This window comes from Rhinopithecus roxellana, chromosome 5 (assembly GCF_007565055.1).
Source record: "Rhinopithecus roxellana isolate Shanxi Qingling chromosome 5, ASM756505v1, whole genome shotgun sequence".
Classification (NCBI taxonomy): Eukaryota; Metazoa; Chordata; class Mammalia; order Primates; family Cercopithecidae; genus Rhinopithecus; species Rhinopithecus roxellana.
Window position 1 is genome coordinate 117,788,157 of NC_044553.1, and position 18,880 is coordinate 117,807,036.

Sequence of the window (18,880 nt, forward strand, 5' to 3'; positions counted from 1 at the left end):
AAGTATAGAGAAGAGGGTCAGGAAAGGGGTGTGGCATTGGCTGCCAGCAGAGTGGCTGGGCCCAGTGAAGGTGCCAGGCTTGAGGATAGGGCAAGGACATTTGATCAGCCCATTGCTGATTTTTACCAGACCTGATTCTATGTGTTCTCCACTTCAACTCTGGCTGATTGCTCTGCGAAGCTACCTAACAACAAACGAATAGGATGTAACGTCCACCTACATCCAGAACAAAGACATTTGAGAAGTCAGAGAGTCATGGTGAGAGAGAGTCTCTCCTAGGGACCCAGCTCCCAGCAGCAGCCCTGAGCTGAATGGGCTAGGTCATGGGTATTAGATGATGCAGAGTGATTTATTTGTTAAGAAGAAGGAGGAGGAGGAGGAGGAGAGGAAGAGGAGGAGGAGGAAGAAGAAGAAGAGGAAGGGGAAGGGGAAAAAGAAGAAGAAGCAAAAAGAAGAAAAAAAGAGAAGAAGCCGAAAAAGAAGCCAAAAGAAGAAGAGGAAGGGCAGAGTAAAAGGCGGACAGGAAGAAGAGTACGCGATCGACGGCCCGGCAGATCAGCAGACGCATAAGCAGAAGCATAAAGAAGCATCGTCCCTGAAGCAGAAGGAGGAGGAAAAGGTCAGGGAATCCGCTGCCGGTCTCGCAGACGTACATAAGAAGACTGGCAGAAGAAGAAAAAAAAAGGAACCCAGCATGGTTGGGATGGGAGAATATAAAGATTTATGTTGAATGCTGGATTTATGAGAGGGAAAAGTAGATCAAATTTGGCGCCAGTCAAATGGCCTCTCTCCATCTCTTTAAATCGTTCTCTCCCACAGTCTGGACGTCAGTGACAGCCCTGAGATATTTCTATTCTCAGCTCTCAGGCAGCACCAGCCAGCGCCCCCCTAGGCTGGCACCCAGCACTGTAAGGCAGAGATGGGTTCCTCATTCGGGAGATGAACACAAAGCAACCATCATCACTTTCAGTCTTCCACATCCCTTCTCCATGCTTTCAAAGTGGGCTTTCCAGCTCTTGAGTCAAACCTGAAATTCTTACCTAATATGGCAACTAGGGTTGGGAGCTCCCAATGGCCCCATCCCCAGGTATTGATGCAATTAGAACAGAGGTGACAGGAGGAGAATAATGAGGAGGAAAATATGCCAGTGACTCTCTGGCCCCTCTCAATGGGGTCCACATTTAATATCTTCATGGTTGGGAAACCTCAAAATGGGTCACCAGTGAGTGGCATGGGAAAGAACCAATTTATCATAGCCACTAACTGTCAGTGTAGAGACATGCATCTTGCCAAGAGGTCTCTGAAGCTGGGGAAGTTCCTGGCTCAGGCCTTTGTATGGTATCTTCAGTACAAAAAGTAGAGCTAGAATTTGCCCTCCTTCTCTCCCTCTCTTTCTTCCAAAGTTTGCGGACATTTCCCTTTCTTATCTTCCCCTCAACATGCACCAGCTGTCATGTCCACTCTGCCTTGGGGAGAGGGTTTCAGTAAGGCTGTTTATTTGGATGGAAGGAAAATAGGCTAGATGGCAAGAACACAGCCTTTCAACAGCTCCCAACTCTTCCCTGGGTCATTCAGCATCTTCATGTTGTCCAAACCCTGCTGCCCTCCATCTTACTGTCTTTTTTTTTTTTTTAGGGGGAGATATTTCAAAGGATATTCAGTTTCAGATTTCATTAATATCCTGAAATTCATTTTTATGATATATATATGATATACACACATTCCTAAATGTTCTAAATCCTAAGTGGTCAAACACACACACACACACACACAAATACACACACAAACACACACACACACACACGCACACCAATCAATCCCCTTTCATTATAAAATCATCTTTCTTTTACTGACTCGAAATCCACTGACACTTCCTTTGGGTGACAGTCTCACATAACTCTACCAGGAAAGAAGATGGGTAGTTATTACATACAAGGATGCCCCTCTCTCATCTGTCTTCCTGGCTTAAAACTGGCCATTGGCTTCCCAGTGTTTATAGGATAAAATCCAAACTCCTTAACACAGTCATGGACTTTATAAGGTCTGGTCTCCCCATCTCTCTTTGCCTCCTCTCCTCACACACACTCCTCCTGCCTCATTTATTACACTTCAGTCTCATGACCTTTCTGTACCCTCCAAGATTTTCTCTGCCTCAGGGCCTTTGGTGCTCCTTTGGCCAGAAAACTCTCCACTGAGCTGTGTCTACATGACAGCCCAGATTAGTTGGCACTGCCTATGACCTCTGCAGAGCATGAGATCCTGAATACTCCCTGCTAGCTGGATACCCAGGGAAATACTTCTGTCCCACAGAGGGGTTTACCAAGAGTCGTCTGTGATTGTTCCCAAACTCATTCATAACAACTAAACCTGCTAATATAATTACTTAATGTAATGAAATGCTCTAGAAACCAATGAAATATGAGTGTATATTGGGGAGTTTTTATGGAAGCTAGGACGAATGCTTTTTAAAAAACCTGCTAAAGGTCAGTGGTTAAAAATACTGTTAAGAGTAGAAGGAAAAAGCATAAAAACATATGGAAAACAGTAAAAATCTGACATTCTGCACTCAGATTGTTTCACAAATGTTTTAAGCTCCCGCTTCAATTTAAAGTAATTGAAAGTGGAAACTGTGACTACTCAAAACAAAAACCAAAACACCCTTCAAGCCAAAAGGAATCTAAAAGCTGAAGTTCAGATATATTGGAAGAAATATAATGCTAAATCCAAATGACTAATTTTATCAAAAACCAGGACATAAATTTCCTGAAGATAAATCAATTTTATTAGAATATCTCAAAAAGATTTTTAAATAAGTAAATGCTCAAAAAGAGTGAAGAAATACATTTTCTAAAGAAAACAAGAAGGCATGCCACAAGAAGGGGGAGAAATAAAATTAAGGTAACAAAATTAAGAACCGATTAGATATCTTGGAAATAAAATATATGGTCATTGAAGTGAAAACAAAAACCTCCACAGACAGGAAAAGCTCTAGACCACATAAAACCACAGGAAGAATTCATGAATTAGAAGACCACTGAGGTTCACCCAGGACAGAGTATGAAATGACAGAGAAAAAAAAGGAAAAATGGGGAGAAGGATCTCATTCCCTCCTCTGTGAAGGAAGGGGGTGCCTGGGTTTGAATGCTGTGTAAATGTTCTGTTTGTCTAATGATGATTTCAGAGTGGCACCACTTATTTAACGGTTCATGCATGATGTTATTTTAATGTCACACTTATACTACACATATATGCAGATTATGTCCTGTACCATACTGCTCCCTCTCCCCAGCAGGCTGTAAGCACCTTAAAAATAGGCTGCAGTTTCTGCTTCTTTGTTTGTACCATAGCAACTGCTGGGCAAAACATTCTTGCCAATTGATTTGGGAAAACTTTATCTTGGGTTATACTTGTACGTGTTCTCTAGAAGTACAAAATCACTCTGCATCAACATGAGAACCAACTCAAAAGGAAGGATCCCAAAAAAAAAAAAAAAAAAAAAAAGAGTGGAATCTAAGGAGGGGAGGAAGTAGGAAACACCACTTTCAAGATGTTCTCTGGAGGACATAGGCATCTTTTCCAGGCAGATCACTAGGCAGATCCACTGAGTGACACATGGTTAAAATCCCAGAGGGTTCATCTCCTCAAGGTCCCCAGATCCAAGGAAAGAAGGAAATCCTTCTAAAAGGATGGGAACAGAAACACATTTTCTGCATTACTCAGTCTGGGTACTGCCCCTTAATGCCAGACTACTCAGAGAAACATTTCCCAGGGTTTTCAGTCATCATTTCATTCTCTGCTGAAAGTGCAAAAATGTTCAGTTCATTCACCAGTCCCCAGATGGATGCTGGAACACCCCGTGGATTAGTGTCATCCTATATATTAAAAATGCCAGGGCAGTGCAGATCCTAAGTTTGGGGACAACATTAGAAACCTTTCTACATCCCTCCTCCAAGCTCTTTAAAGACACCCTTGCTCATCTGACCATCTCATGTCTACAGAGACACACTGAGCAAGTTTATTTACAGGATGTACAGCAATAATAATCATTAGTCTTTTAGGATGCAGTACTCTTATTTATTTTCTAGAGCAGAGGTCAGCAAACTCTGCTTATTTTGGTAATAAAAAAAGTTATTGGAAAATAGCCACCCCCATTAGTTAATGTATTGTTATGCTGCTTTCCAACAACACGGGCAGAGTTGCAATGGAGAGTTATAAGGCCCTCAAAGTCTAAAATATTTACCTTTAGAGAAAAAGTTTGGTGACTCCTATTCTAGATAGTCAATGCAAGCTTGGCAGGTCATACATCTTGTATCTAAGCACATTCAGTAATATCAACATCAATGACAATGATGATGATAGAAACAAATGCCAACTACTTTTTATTGAGTCTTTACTAACCCCCAAGCAGTGCATTATGAATTTTAGGCACATTGTGTAATTTAATCCCCAATATTCTAAGGAGGGGATATTATTATAGCTATTATACAGATAAGGAAATTGAGGCCCGAAGAAGTTGAGTGTCTTGTGAAAGTTCCCACAGCTTATCAGTGGTAGAACTGGGATTTGCACCCAGGCTCTTTGATGCCCATGCTATGCCTGTACTGTACTGCCTTCATTCTTGAGGTCATTTGCCCTCTGTGGACAGAAACAATCTATAGATATACAAGACTAAGAATACAGAGACCCAAAAGTTGCAGAAACAAGAACTGCCTTTGTGATCCCTCAGTGGTAAGGATTGGACCATTCTGAGGTCTGGGTGAATGTCTTCATGGGGAGCCATATCTCTGACATTGGTTGGCCCACATCTCAGGACACTGCATACTCTACAGTGGCCTCAGAAGCCTGCTCACTGCATGCAATGAAGCCACTCCGGACTCCAGAGAAGGGCTCCAGAGATCTGTGCATGTCTCCATGAGGCTACCTGATTCTTGTTTATGTTAACCATGTTCAAAGATTTGTCCAGCATTGGTTTACAAAGAGAAGCTGTTGACTGCTGGGTAGAAGAGTCTGGAGGGGTAACCAGTAGTAGCAAAGCCCCTTCTCTCCTACCCCAAGCAACTCAGCTCCTGCTGCAAATCTGCCATGTGTCTTGGCAACACAGAAGCCCTGTGGTTAAGGGTGCCCTCCAGCAGCTGCCAGGAAGAAGTTTCTCCCAGGCATGCTGCCCCTTGGGGTCTGAACCTGAACCCCATGGGAAATACCTAAGAATTTCTGCAACCTCCCTCACTATTCTCCCAGTACTAACTCCCTGCCTCCCCGCCACACCCCCTCCCCCAACATCTTCTTCTATTCTCAGTGATGTTTGTGCCCTTGGGAAGTGGTTACCCAGTCCTCCTTAAACAGCCCACGCTACAACAGCTCAACTCCTGAGAAATGGCCATGTGACATTCTAGGCACAGACAGCACGTCCTGTAAAGCTACTACATGGTGGAGGGTGGAGTGTGGAGGGCCTGCCCTGGGACAGAGGTAACCACAGGGCCACCAGAAAAGGACCAGGGTCATTTATAAGAATAAACTTGCTCCCTAGGAATAGCCCCCTTAATTGCTGCAGCCCTTGACCTTGGAAGCCAAAGGAAGTTGTTGTGGTCTCTAGGAAACTTCACTGACCTTGGAACAAAGTCCTCTGATTGCATGTGAGAAAGCCAATTGAGCACTATCTTCTCAAATGGAGTGAGCCTCTTCCTTCCCTCCCTGGGCCCTCAGCCAGCCCTCCTCCTGGTGCCCACATGCCTCTGGGGTTTACCTTCACAGCCACAAGCATCTTGTCCTTGGTTGGGCTGAGGTTGTAGCACTCAGCCAGGAAGACCTTTCCAAAGGCTCCCTCACCCAGTTCTCGCTTCAACACGATGTCTCTCCTCTTAATGTGCTGCACATCTGTAGGACAGGGACAAAGAGGAGGGCAGCAAATCAGTCCTCATTTGGTGGCACAGGGAGACAGAAGAATACAGAGGTCTAGAGTGGAGAATTTGGTTCTGAGCCCATAGCAGGCAAAGGCAAACTCTAGCACCCCAACTTTAGCAAAAAACCTGACATCCTTCTGTGGTTTGAGAGTATGGGCCAGAATCAAATTTCAGTGCTGTCCCTGAATAACTCCTAACCCCTCTAAACCACCGCAACCTCTGCTGGCAAATGGAGTTAGTAGTTAATGCACAGGATTCTGGCCCTAATTAGCCAGAGTTATTGGAGATAGCACAAAGCAGTCTCCATAGTTTTGTGCACATGAATCTCCTGGGAATCTTGTCAAAATGAAGATTCTAATCCAGTGGGTCTGAGAATCTATATTTCTAACAAACTCCCAGATCATGTCCACCTGCTGTTGGTCGCACTTCGAAAAGCAAGGTTTCCAGGGTACGATCGAGAATCAGGTTGGAATCCTGGCTCCACTCCATTACCAGTTTTTTGAGCTTGGGAAAGTTATTTAGCCTCAGAGCCTCAATTTTCTCAACTGTAAAATGGGATTAACAAGAACAATTTCCTCGCTGAATTCTTGTGAAGATTAAATGAGATAATCCATATAAAGAGCTTGGCCCAGGGCTGAGGACAAAGTAAAGACATAGAAGATATAGACACATGCATGCACACACGCACACACACACACACACACACACACACACACAAAGACACACTGGTTTTTGTGGTAACATAAAGGCTGTAGTGACCCCATCACAGTGCCTGGTTCATGACAGAGACTTCTAAGGGGTAGCTAAGATTATCTGGGGGAAACCTCTACTTGGCCAACCCTTCTCTGAAAGAGAGAAAGACCAATGAGACCACAAAAGGCAAGTTCAGAGTCCATCCAAGAACAAGGGTGTGTGCAGAGAGAAGGGTTGCCCCTGCCTCTGCTAATTTAGCAACCTAATTGAGGTCTGTCTGCCTGCAGAAAGCAGAGCTGTAACCTCAGCCCTCCCACCTATTTGGAAAGAATGCTACAAAGGAATTGTACAAGCAGTGGGCTGGTGATGAAAGGAGCAAACCAGAGATTACTCACTGAGCTTTACATTAATTGTTCACCAGGCAGAAGCCCGTTAAATACCTGTATTCACATTACGAAGAGCATTGCAGAGCCAAAACGTGGACTATCCCAAGTGACTTTGTAGAGAAATGAAAGCTGCAGATCCTGGGCCATGGCAGATCATCCCCGTAAGTGAGGAGACATAACAGGGACAGAGGGGCATGGCTGGAAGCCTTGGGGTACTGTTTTGTTGGTTTGGGGATTCCTTCAAGAAAAAACTATAGGAATCTTTTTTCCCCCATCAGAGTCCTTGGTATCCCCACAGTGTCCCAGATGATCTGCCTAGTAAGGATTTGCAGGAGGAAGAATTTACAGACTGTGATTTTCTCCTCCCACCAGGACAGACCTGCACATTAACAGCTGCTGGTGACCACTCCTCCCAAGCCACAGGCTGCAATGTGGCTGCTATGCACTGCAGGGCTATGCCCCAGTCTTTACAGGGAGGGGATTAAAATTGGTTCCCTTCTTCACACTTTTTGTCTCTGTTTCTCAGCCTCTGAGGAATGGTATTTGTTGACTTTGGAGGGCAAGGCTAAAGAGTCTCCTGCTGCAAGAAAATAGGAAGTCAGGCCCTCTCTCGGGAGGCCACCCGCTCCTGCTACCTAATCATTCCCATGTGACTAGGGATGACACACGGGTTCTGCAAGTTGAATGTCCTGACATGGCCTGGGAGTGAAGACAGGGCTCACAATGGCAGCTGTACAATGTCAAGCCCACATCTCTGAACACGCCGGGACTGGGAAGGCCTGGGAAGCCACAGGTGCTTGCTTCAAGACCGGGATCCTCCAAGACTTGTGCACCTCACAGAACAACAACAACAAAATCTTGGGTCTCAGATTTCTCACCTGTAAAATGGGTATGGGGAGAACAGCATGAGTTTAACTTACCTATTACCTGAGCATGGAAGTTTGTAAACCTTTAAGTCCTCCAAAATGTAGGCTGTGTTTTGGCATTTTCATTATTCTATTATTTTACAAAAAGGAGAAATGAGGGCCAAGTCAGGCATCCCCACCTGGTGACTGAGCTGGGCATGGGATTCAGAGCATCAGGACATGGCAGGCTTGCCAAGTTACTGGGGGAGGAGCCCCGTTTGGCCCCAGACTCCACCCTGATCCCACCTTCCCTCTGCATTGTAATAGGAGAACTTGAGAATGCACCAAAATCACCTAGACAACTTGTTACAACAGATTGCTGGGCTCCTCCACCAGGGATTCCAATCTAGTAGGTCCAGGTTGAGGCCTGAAAATATGCATTTCTAAGTTCCCAGGTGCTGCTGGTGCAGGAACTACACTTTGAGAACCACTAGAACACAGCTTCTTTGGAGGGGTGAGAAATTAGCCAGCTGAAGAAGTTTACCTTTACAACTTGGCCTAAGCAAGCACCGTGCTCACAGTTTAGCCATGCCTCACTTCCAGAAGCCCAGGAGGAGGTGAGACGTCCTGGGCTTAGCTCCAAGGTCCTCCTTCCCTCCCTAGCTGTGTGGCCTAGATTGAGTCAAGTCCCTTCTCCGAGGCCCAACTATGCATCCATGCAATGCAGATCATGCCTATCTTGCCTTCTTATGTTCTAGAAACATCTCTACAAAGGCAAAACAATATTATAGATTTTCTTGGGTCCCTAAGTCCAACTCTGGGCTGAGAGACCTCACTGCTTCCCTCAGAACACTCACTCCCAGCTACAATGAATGCAAAACGGGAATGGAGGAGCTTTAAAGAGAACCAGACTCTGTTTTTCAGCTGCTGTGCCTCAGTCACGTTTTGGAACCCGTCCTTCTCCTCTCCCTCCCTCAGCAGCAAGAATCACAACCCCTGAGAGATTCAAACAAGCCAAGTGGGAGCGGCATCCAGGGAGTGGTTTCCCAGCCCTCCCTCAACATCCCAGGAGAGCCTGGCAGCAGCTGCAAACCCCTGGCTGCAGGAGTGGGGAAGCTGTGACAGCTGTGAGTCTTGAAGGTAGCAGAGGGCAAGTGACCATATTACTGGAAGCTCATCTGCTCTCCAGGAGCATGTGAAAAAGGCCACGCAGAAGCCTCCCGTGGGCCAAAGTGTCTTCCCCAAATGTGCAAATGGACCTTTTTTCAGGGATGTGGAAATACTCAGGTGCTCAGAAGAAAATAGCCTTGACTCATTCTTGTTGTCTTCAGGGTGAAAGAATTTTGCACCAATACCTATGCTTAGCCCTGGGCAGGGTGGTGAGTGCTGGGAAGGAGCAGAAAGAGGAATGGGAAATAAGCACAGATTTTATTCGACCATAAATTCTCCCCCAGGAGAGGACTGGTTCCTCGTCATGAGAATAAGAAGCTCCACAAGGTAACCAGGGAGCTTTGGCAGAGACTGGCTGGATTAGGGCCAAACACATAAGGCAAATCACTTCCATGTGGACAACCCCATGCATCAACAAGACTGAAGACTCCAGAATACCATATGAGCAGCTTCTTTCACTGAACTTACCCAGGAAAAAGTAGGGCAAAAAGAATTAACTTGCACCCTATGTATCAACACCTACTATGTATTCAATACTTGATTCTCATCATAACCCTGAGAGACTGAGAGATAAGTGTTATTACAACCCTTTCACAGATGAGAAAACAGAGGCAGGGGGTAACTTGCCAAATTCACAGAGGTAAAATGCGGACAAGGAAGGACTCTCTTGTTTATGACTCCCAAATCCGTGTTCTTCCCTTGACCTTAGGCTGCCTTCACTCTGTCCTCCCAGCTTTATGGCCACTAAAATGATCCAGTCCATAGATGCTTAACCCTCCATCTTCCACTACTCAGGTTTCCCTCACCCTGCTCATCCTGGAATTCTATGACAACATCTTCCCAAGGGCAAGGGCAGGAACCCCCACTGGAAGTCTTACAGAACAGACAAAGCCCTGGGGAGAAGGGTATATCTGGGGACAGAGTGAGGGAGGAACAGCCTGTGCTCAGGCCCTGGGGAATGACTGGAGTGAGCCGTTTCACTTCTGACGTCCATGCGTCTATTTGGGTCCCTGCTTCTGCATGCTTTTAGCTCACACAGTGCTGTTCAGAGCGGCCTCTGGTGAAGCTATCTGACCCACACGCCAAAAAGTGATGGATTTTCCTAAGAGGAGAGGGCATCAATCTCCTTTTACTGCCTGGCTGACTGGCCCAGCAGAGTCTGGGTCACAAGGCTCAGACATGAAGGCACTGGAAGGGGAGGCAGGGAGGGGGATGAATAGCCCAGGCCGTGGGAAGACTTCCCAATCTCCAACAAAGAAGGGGCTGCTGGAGAAAGCAGGGGGCTGCTATATAACAGGAAGGGTTCTTTGGGAAATTAAAAGAGTTCCTGGGACCTTCTGACCTGGCTTTTCCCTCAATCCTTTTTGTGAGACAGCCACCAACTGGGTTCCACCAGAAGAAGCCACCTGTAGATCTTGTTCCCACAGGACAACCGGTTCATCTGACACAAGAACAGAATCAAGATTTCTGCGTTTTAGTGGCTGCTCCAAGAATTCTTTCTCTTTAGTAGGGACCAAGATAACTACTCCATATGTGTGGGATTCACTTCTGGGAGGTCTTCCAGGTCTGCAGCAAGCATGACCTAGAGCAGAATCTCTAATCCATTGAGGTCACTGGTCACCTCTGGACAGAAAACCTGAGCCCTGAGAGGTCAGTGGGCAGGCAGGGGTTATCCCTCGTCCTACTTCTGTTCCCCTTGGCTGCCCTGTGGGGCGGGAAGGGAGGCATGCACTTAGCTGCTGGATACACTAACATCGCTGGACACAGAGGTGACCACTGTCAGCTTCACCTCCCTGTTCTGGGAGAATGAGGGCAGGGAGGTGGCAGGCATAAACTGCTCAGCCCTGCTGACCAGGCAGGAAGAGGGAACAAAAACACCTGTCCCAAATGGCACTGCTGAAAGACTGAAGACTGGAAAACAAACAAACAAACAAACAAACAAACAAACAAACAAACAAAAGAGATCTCTATTGAAATCCTGAACGCTCTTACTTACTAATTGAATCCTATCCTCTCCACACTTCTAGTTCCTTATCTGTAGAATGGGAACATGGATATTGACTTGGCAGAATTGTTGAGAGGATGACTTAAAATTTTTAGATAACAAAGATGATATAAAATATCCAAAATATATTAGACATTTAACAGATGTGTTTCTTTCCTTTCTGATTTTCATTTCAACTAGGAGCTCAACACCTATCTTGCAAATAAAATCATGGCTTGGAAAGAAATGTGGAGAAGGATGATGATTTTCTCCTAAAATAAAATGGCACGAGCTTGCCCAGGAGTAAGCTGGCCCTGGCTCTGGTCATCAGCTCTGTCTAAGGCTGCCACCACCATGCCTGACCTCCTCCTCCTTCAGAGGCCAAAACAGTTTGCGGGAGGAGGTTGGTCAGACAGTGGAATAAAGACATCAAAAGGCAGAGACAGCCACCTACTCAAGATTGGTATTGATCAGTAGAGAGGAATCCGATTTCCCAGGGTCGGTGGTTATAAATAACAGTGATCCTGCTGTATGCCGAGCAGCAAATTTGGTCCCCAAAGATGAGTGTGTGCACTCAGTCACACTCAGATTGCCTTAACAGAAATTTGTTTGCCACCTCGGTGCTTTGGCTAATTATTGTCTTGGGAACCATGTGTGTGGACAGGACTGAGACAGTCCTTCTCTGAAGGTGGTGACTTAAGAGGCTCAGAAGCAGCCCCCTGCCACCACCAGCAGCCCTGAGGGCTGACCCCTAGTGGGAGCACCTAACCATACTGCCCTCCCCTCTTCCCCGGCTCATGTTGATACTCGGTTCCTAACTGGTTCCTGTCCTCATCACTGAGACCTCCCAGGTCTTTCCCTTGTGGATTCCATCTCGCTCTGCACTGGTCTCTTTTAGCTTATTGTTATCCCTTTGTGCCCTCATTAATAATAAAAATAACTGCCATCAATTGAGCACTTATCCTGAGCCAGATACCAGGCTGAGCACATGACATCTTTACAGCTCTGTCTTTTGTGTTTTTTGTTGTTGTTGTTGCTGTTTTTTCTTGAGACGGAGTCTTGCTCTGTCGCCCAGGCTGGAGTGCAATGGCACAATCTGGGCTCACTGCAACCTCCACCTCCCAGGTTCAATTCTGCCTCAGCCTCCCAAGTAGCTGGGATTTCAGGCATGTGCCACCACACCTGGTAAATTTTTGTGTTTTTAGTAGAGACGGCATTTCTCCATGTTGGCCAGGCTGGTCTCAAACTCCTGACCTCAGGTGATTCACCCACCTCAGCCTCCCAAAGTGCTAGGAGTACAGGCATGAGCCACCGTGCCCAGCCCTACAACTCTCTTAAACATAATATGTTGCTGCTGTCCCCATGCTACAGATGAGGGGGCTGAAGCTCAAGGTGGTTAAGTAACTTTCCCAAGATCCCCTAGCTGTTAGAGGTGTCCTGTGGGACTCTAAAGGCTGTGCTGAGCCTCTAGACATCCTTTAATCACGACAGCCCCCTTCAACGCTTGCAACCCCTACTTCAGAGAAAGGCTTTGCTTTCTGCACTGGCATCAGTACTTGGTAGAAACCAATAACATCTGTAAAGAGAGAGTGTGTCACCTTATCCTGGAACCTATTCTTGCTACCCTTGATTGCCACCACCTAAGCTCAGTGTGAGCCACCAGGATGACATTTGAAGACAAAGCCAGCACCAGAATGCAGAAATCCAAGATCTCACTGCCCCACCCAGAAACAGAGTTTCCAGGATCTTAGGCTCACCCATTGCAAGGTGAGTCCTGAGGGTGACTACATGCAGGAGGGAGGAGGGAGATTCTTGGCAGGAGAAGGGGGAAGAGGAAACAGGGTGAGGAAGGGAGGATCTGTGAGAAGCGTGTGTTTTCTCTGCACTAACCAGACCCTAGGGTCTCTGCCTGCCAAAAAGGCTCAGAAGAAAACATTAATTCAATACCACACATTTAATTACACATGAAATGGAATGTCTTTAAATGGAAAAGAATAACATTCCTGGAGCTCCAACTGTGGGTGTTTGAAGTGGCAGGAGGGAGAAAAAGGGCCAGCTTTGAACCTTTGAGGGGGAAGGAGACCACCAAGAGGTCTCCTTCAAGAGGGCAGGGCCCTGCCTGAGCTCAAAATACAAATTTCTGCTAGCCCTCACAGAACTGTCCTCACACTTTCTCCTGGCCTCCTGGCTGGGTCTCACCTCATACCTTCTATGAATGGCAAGCAAGAGGAGCTAATTGCATATGGTATTGCATAAGAGCATAGCCAGGCAAGCATGTGCCCTGGCCAGCTACAGGCCCTTTGTAGGTGTCTCCAGCCAACCCAGTCAGTTCTCCACCTGGACAGAAGAGTAGAGCATGGCTAAACTATTCAAACCACCACTCCTGCAGAGCCATCCCTGGATGATTTATAGACTATGAGAAAAAAGAGCATCTCCTGGTTTCCTGTAAAGGACCTTTCTAAGAGAAGACATTTTGAAGGCTGGAGATCTAAGAGAAAAACTGCAGAATTTTTTTAGAGGTCTAGAATTTAAAAATTATTAATCAAGGCCAGGTGCAATGGCTCACACCTGTAATCTCAGCACTTTGGGAGGCTGAGGCAGGTTGATCACTTGAGGTCAGGAGTTCAAGACCGGCCTGGCCAACATGGTGAAACCCCATCTCTGCTAAAAATACAAAAATTATCCACTTGTAGTGCCATGTGCTTGTAATCCCAGCTACTCAGGAAGCTGAAGGAGGAGAATCGCTTGAACCTGGGAGGCGGCGATTGCGGTGAGCTAAGATGGCACCACTGCACTCCAGCCTGGGTGACAGAGCAAGACTGTCTCAAAAATAAAGAAATAAAATAAAATTTAAAAAAAGATTAATCAAATGGGGTAACAATGACTTGGGAATGGATTCCAGGTTGAATGACCACCAGCACTTTTTGTTGCTATTGCTGCCCTGAGGCCAGGTTGACTCAGGATTTTTACCTAAGAATAAGAACCTGGATCTTTCTGCTGGCCAGCCCATGACTCATCCTTAGGCCTTCTCTGGATTAGGGCTTCCCTCATACATTTTTTTCAGAGTTTGACATCTTTGCAAAGAGGCTCTGAAGGGTGCTGGCAGTTGCACAAGTCAAAAGCCAAAAATCAAAAGACATGTGTTGCTCAAGTTCATAGTCTGGGCCCAGCACAGGGTGTGAGACCAAGTAGGTACTCACCAACTATTTGATGAATGGGTGAATAAATTAAAACTCTCCCTGAAGCACTGCTAGAGACTTTAGCAGGGAAAATACTGCAAAAAGGGAGGAAGAAGGGAATCTGGGGGAGTGGCATAAAGAAAGGAAAGATGAGTGAGAAGGGAAAAGATCCAGGAAGTTCCTAAGAACAGATTTATTTATGTCCTGGCTCTGAGGAACCAAGATCGTATTGAACCAGGAGAGTACTGAGACCCACATCCTAACCCTCAGTCTCCAGCTCCCCAGACTTCTAAACAAAGCACCTCCATGTTCAGCTCTGAAGAAGCTCAGCGAACAGCAGGTCCCACTCTGAGGCACGTGTGCACCCTTAGGCTAGAGGTAGCGGTCTAGGACATCGAGACACTGTGTTCCCATCAAGATGAACACACAAATAAGACACCCTGCTGTTTCTGGAAGCAATGAAGAGAGGGGATCAGCAGAGGACTGTCTGTTCTGGGGCAATTTCCAGCTCACGTTTCCTGACACAAGAAGTTCAGAAGCTGAGGCTGAAGTTCAGAAGTGTCCCTGCTCCCCAGTGCTACTCCACTGTGCTCTCGCCATGAGCTCAGACACCGACCAATACCCAGGCCCCCAATGTCAGCCTCCCTAACCACAGTATGACTGCCCTTTCATACCCACTTTCTGGTCTCCATATTCTGTTGGCCTTTCCCGTAGCAAGAGTACCTCTGGCTCTCATTAAGCAGTGACTGCTTCAGCCAAGAATAAAGAGCAAAAGAACTCCCCAAGGAGAGCCATCTGGAATTGAGAAGTTAGGTGCTGAAAGATGAATCTCAGGCTCCGACTGAGAATCTGTCCCTCCGACAACTTGCTGGGCTCCGTCTTTCCTCTGTCTCTTCTGGTCTGACAGTGACAAACTCTCTTCAAAGTGCCCATATGAGGGTCACATCCCACCTCTCGATCTCCCCAGAGGCCTTTCTTTTCCAGCTACTACCCAGGAATACTGCCTCGGCCTCTCATCCCTGGCATCTGACTCTGTCCCCCAAGCCCTCCTTGTGATGTCACGTTCTCATCAGAACACACAGAGCACAATGTGCTAAAGGCTGTCCCTTCCAGCGCCAGAGCTCTGGGCCAAGACATAGGCTGCAGGGCACTGGAGCCATGAGATGCAGCTCCATGCAGAAAGTCTTGAGGTCAGGAAGAGAAACACCTGTGAGGACCACAGGGTGAACCATAGAAGGGGAGACCAGAGGATCCCAGTCACCCATTCACAGGACACACCATTGGCCTTGACAACTACCCACAACCATGGGTCCAAGAGAAAACTGAGCTGCTTCCGGCCGTAGAGGGAGAAAGGGCATTATTTGATCTGTATAAGAGAGGCAGCAGCACCCCCCAAAATGCAACAGACACAAAGAAAAGAAGAAAGGACAGGAAGGGGACCTTGGGAGCAAACAACAGGATCAGAGTAAGAGGACCGAGAAAGAATATGGCTTTGGAATGAGGCAAAACTGGGTATAAATTCACACTCAGGCCAGGTGCGGTGGCTCAAGCCTGTAATCCCAGCACTTTCGGAGGCTGAGGCGGGCGGATCACAAGGTCAGGAGATCGAGACCATCCTGGCTAACACGGTGAAACCCCGTCTCTACTAAAAAATACAAAAAACTAGCCGGGCGAGGTGGCGGGCGCCTGTAGTCCCAGCTACTCGGGAGGCTGAGGCAGGAGAATGGCATGAACCCGGGAGGCAGAGCTTACAGTGAGCTGAGATCTGGCCAGTGCACTCCAGCTTGGGTGACAGAGCGAGACTCCGTCTCAAAAAAAAAAAAAAAAAAAAAAAATTCACACTCAAGGACACATCCTCAGAGGCAGCATTTGGCAATTTACTAAACCAGTCTCAAATGTTGTTTTAAGGAGTGAAATTAAGAAAATATCCACCTCATTGACTTGCCATGAGGATTCAGTAAAATTATGTGTACAGTCATACATTTGGAGCATGTTGAAGGAGCTAATGCCCATAAAAGTTTAGGAAGGAATATGCCAATTTCTTCCTCTCACCTGCTCAAACCTGCAAGGATCCTCACTGATTATTGTCACTGTTATTGAAGTGCTTACTGCATGGTGTTTTGATATCTTTAAATGAAGTAAGAGATTAAGTGTTTAAAACAGTTGGGAGGCACATAGTAGGTGCTCAAGAGGCCTTAACATAAAGTATCTATGTCTTCAGGGCAGTTTTTAGTCTGATATTTAAGAATTCTGATAACCTGGCCCAAATCCCCAGGCTTCATCCTCACAAATGCATTAAATAGATCTAACAGATGGACAGGCTGGCCATCCACTGTCCTCTGAGCAACCACGTGAGTTCGTGCCTATGCATCTGTGTCCTAGCTTTCCTCCATCTGGGGTACCCATCCCCACTTCCACTAGTAGAAATCAACCCAATCCCCAACACCGGAAATAATCCTGCGTTATCCGTAAGATAGTTTCCTGATCTTCTCTTTCTCTCCTCAGAATGTCTATTCCTTACACAAAAATAGGTGTCCTGGGACCACCTCTGCTTATTTTGTTGCCCCCTACATAAACTCACCTCCTGGACAGCTCAGAGAAAACCAGCTCAAATCAACCTTGCTGCCTAACTAGAGAGAGTAAGTGGTGTTGGCAAAGATCAGCATTCGATTTTTATGTGATAGAATTTAGTTATACTGAGGCGTAAAATTCCAGTTCATCTGTGGACACAGGCCAAGCCCTTAGACTTCCTACATTCACCAGGTTCCAAAATAAAAGCTTGTTGGCCTGAAGAAGTCTGTTTATCCTCATTCTTTCCCCCAGCGATGAACTTAATGATGGAAAGGATTTTAGTTAATGCACAAAAGACCCTAGGAAATGAACAGGTCACCCAGTGAGGCCTTCCACAGAGACTTGGGAGGACTTTCTGTGGAAAAGCCTAACTTTACTCTTGCTTAAAGCAGAAGGCTCAAACACCAGAGCGAAGGTGATGCCCTGCTTCTGAAGGGAATGGAAAGCAGGCCCAGAGTCCATGGAAAAATAGAAACTAATATTCCCATGTGGGACCCTTAATCCTAAGGGTCTTTCTTCAAGAAAGACTTGGCCAGGTGTGGTGACTCACGCCTGTAATCCCAGCACTTTGGGAGGCTGAGGCAGGTAGATCACCTGAGGTCAGGAGTTTGAGACCAGCCTGGCCAAAATAGTGAAAGCATGTTTCTACTAAAAATTCAAAAATTAGCCGGGCATGGTGGCACACACCTGTAATCCTAGCTCCTTGGGAGGCTGAGGTGGAAGAATCACCTGAACTTGGGAGGCAGAGGTTGCAGTGAGCCGAGATGGCACCACTGCACTCCAGGCTGGGCAACAGAGCAAGATTCTATTAAAAAAAAAAAAAAGAAAGAAAAAGAAAAAGAAGAAAGAAAGAAAGAAAAAGAAAGAAAAAGAAGAAAGAAAGAAGAAAGAAGAAAGAAAGAAGAAAAGAAAGAAAGACAGAAAGAAAGAAAGAACGAAAGAAAGAAAGAAAAGAAAGAAAGAAAAGAAAGAAATTAAAAGAAAGAAAGAAGAAGAGGAAAAAAGAAAGAAAAGAAAGAAGGAAAGAAAGAAAGAAAGGAGAGAGAAAGAAAGAAAGAAAGGAAAGAAGAGAGAAAGAGAAAGAAAGAAAGAAAGGAAAGAAAGAAAGAGAAAGAAAGAAAGAAAGAAAGAAAGAAAGAAAGAAAGAAAGAAAGAAAGAAAGAAAGAAAGAAAGAAAGAGAAAGACTCCTCTTTCCTCTTCTTCCTAAAGTGCTTAAAATCCGGTCTAGTCGTGAGCTCCTAGGACATACACGTGCCCCCCATGAAAGCGCTCTTGCCCTTGCACAACAGGGAAGCTCCCTTGGGCAGCTCTGGTTGCCCCAGTGGGGCTTCCTGTCTTCCCTCAGCTGTGCGGAGAGGCGGTGGTGATCAGCCTCCCTGCGAAACCCCACCTCCTCTCCCTGCCCCGGAGACGGACAGCTCCCTCTCCCTGCCTAACGCAGCCCAGCTCCCACAGGCTTCCTCTGGAGCCCGGGTGACACAAAGTTATCTTGGCTGCCAGCTCACCCTGTCCGCACTCCATTATTCTCGGCACCATCTCTTTCCATGTGACCTCTGCCTTTGGACACCGTTTCCATCAGACTCTTTTGGAAGTCCCTGAAGCCCACCCTCCGCAGACTGAGGAGACTGTCCAGGAGTCCCAGGAGTCCACGCTGGGCCCCTTTCAAAGTCTATGTTCCCATTTCCCACTCCCACTCCTGGAGCCAGGGCTTCTGCCAAGCACCCTTGCCTTTCCTGCCCCACCTCCGCCACCCTCTCTAAGCCTCTCACTCTGGCCCTCACCCTATATCTAATGGGGAACAAGGTCTGAGGCCAGGGCCTGCGAGTCCCAGCCACGCCGGCCCTCCGCGTGGGCAGCCTGAGCTCAGCGCAGCCAGCAGATTCGTTCCGCACGGGCTCCACGATCCCGGATCCCTGCTTCCCCCTGTCGAAGTCCACTCACTCTGCCAGGTGTTTTCCCACCACATCCTCTGAGCTGACTTCCAAGAGTTTCCCCTACACCAGATGTTAAACACACTGGCCGGTGGTTTTCTGGCCTGTCTCCTGAACCTCCCCCATCCTATAATTCTATAGAAAACGACAAAAGAAAACCAAAGAAAAAGAGCTGGTGGAATTACGAGTGCCCCTATCTGACCCCTGGAATCCCTCCCCT

At 46.7% G+C, this 18,880-nt stretch overlaps 1 protein-coding gene across 4 annotated transcripts in view; it reads right to left on the minus strand.

Moving 5' to 3' along the window:
* NTRK3 (neurotrophic receptor tyrosine kinase 3) overlaps positions 1-18,880 on the minus strand; it is a 387,207-nt gene that overhangs the window by 57,952 nt on the left and 310,375 nt on the right. For all 4 annotated transcript variants that reach the window (XM_030931666.1, XM_030931668.1, XM_010362292.1 and 1 more), the window contains one exon: positions 5,744-5,874. In XM_030931666.1, coding sequence (XP_030787526.1) covers positions 5,744-5,874 — 131 coding nt within the window. The remainder of the gene's footprint in view (positions 1-5,743; positions 5,875-18,880) is intronic.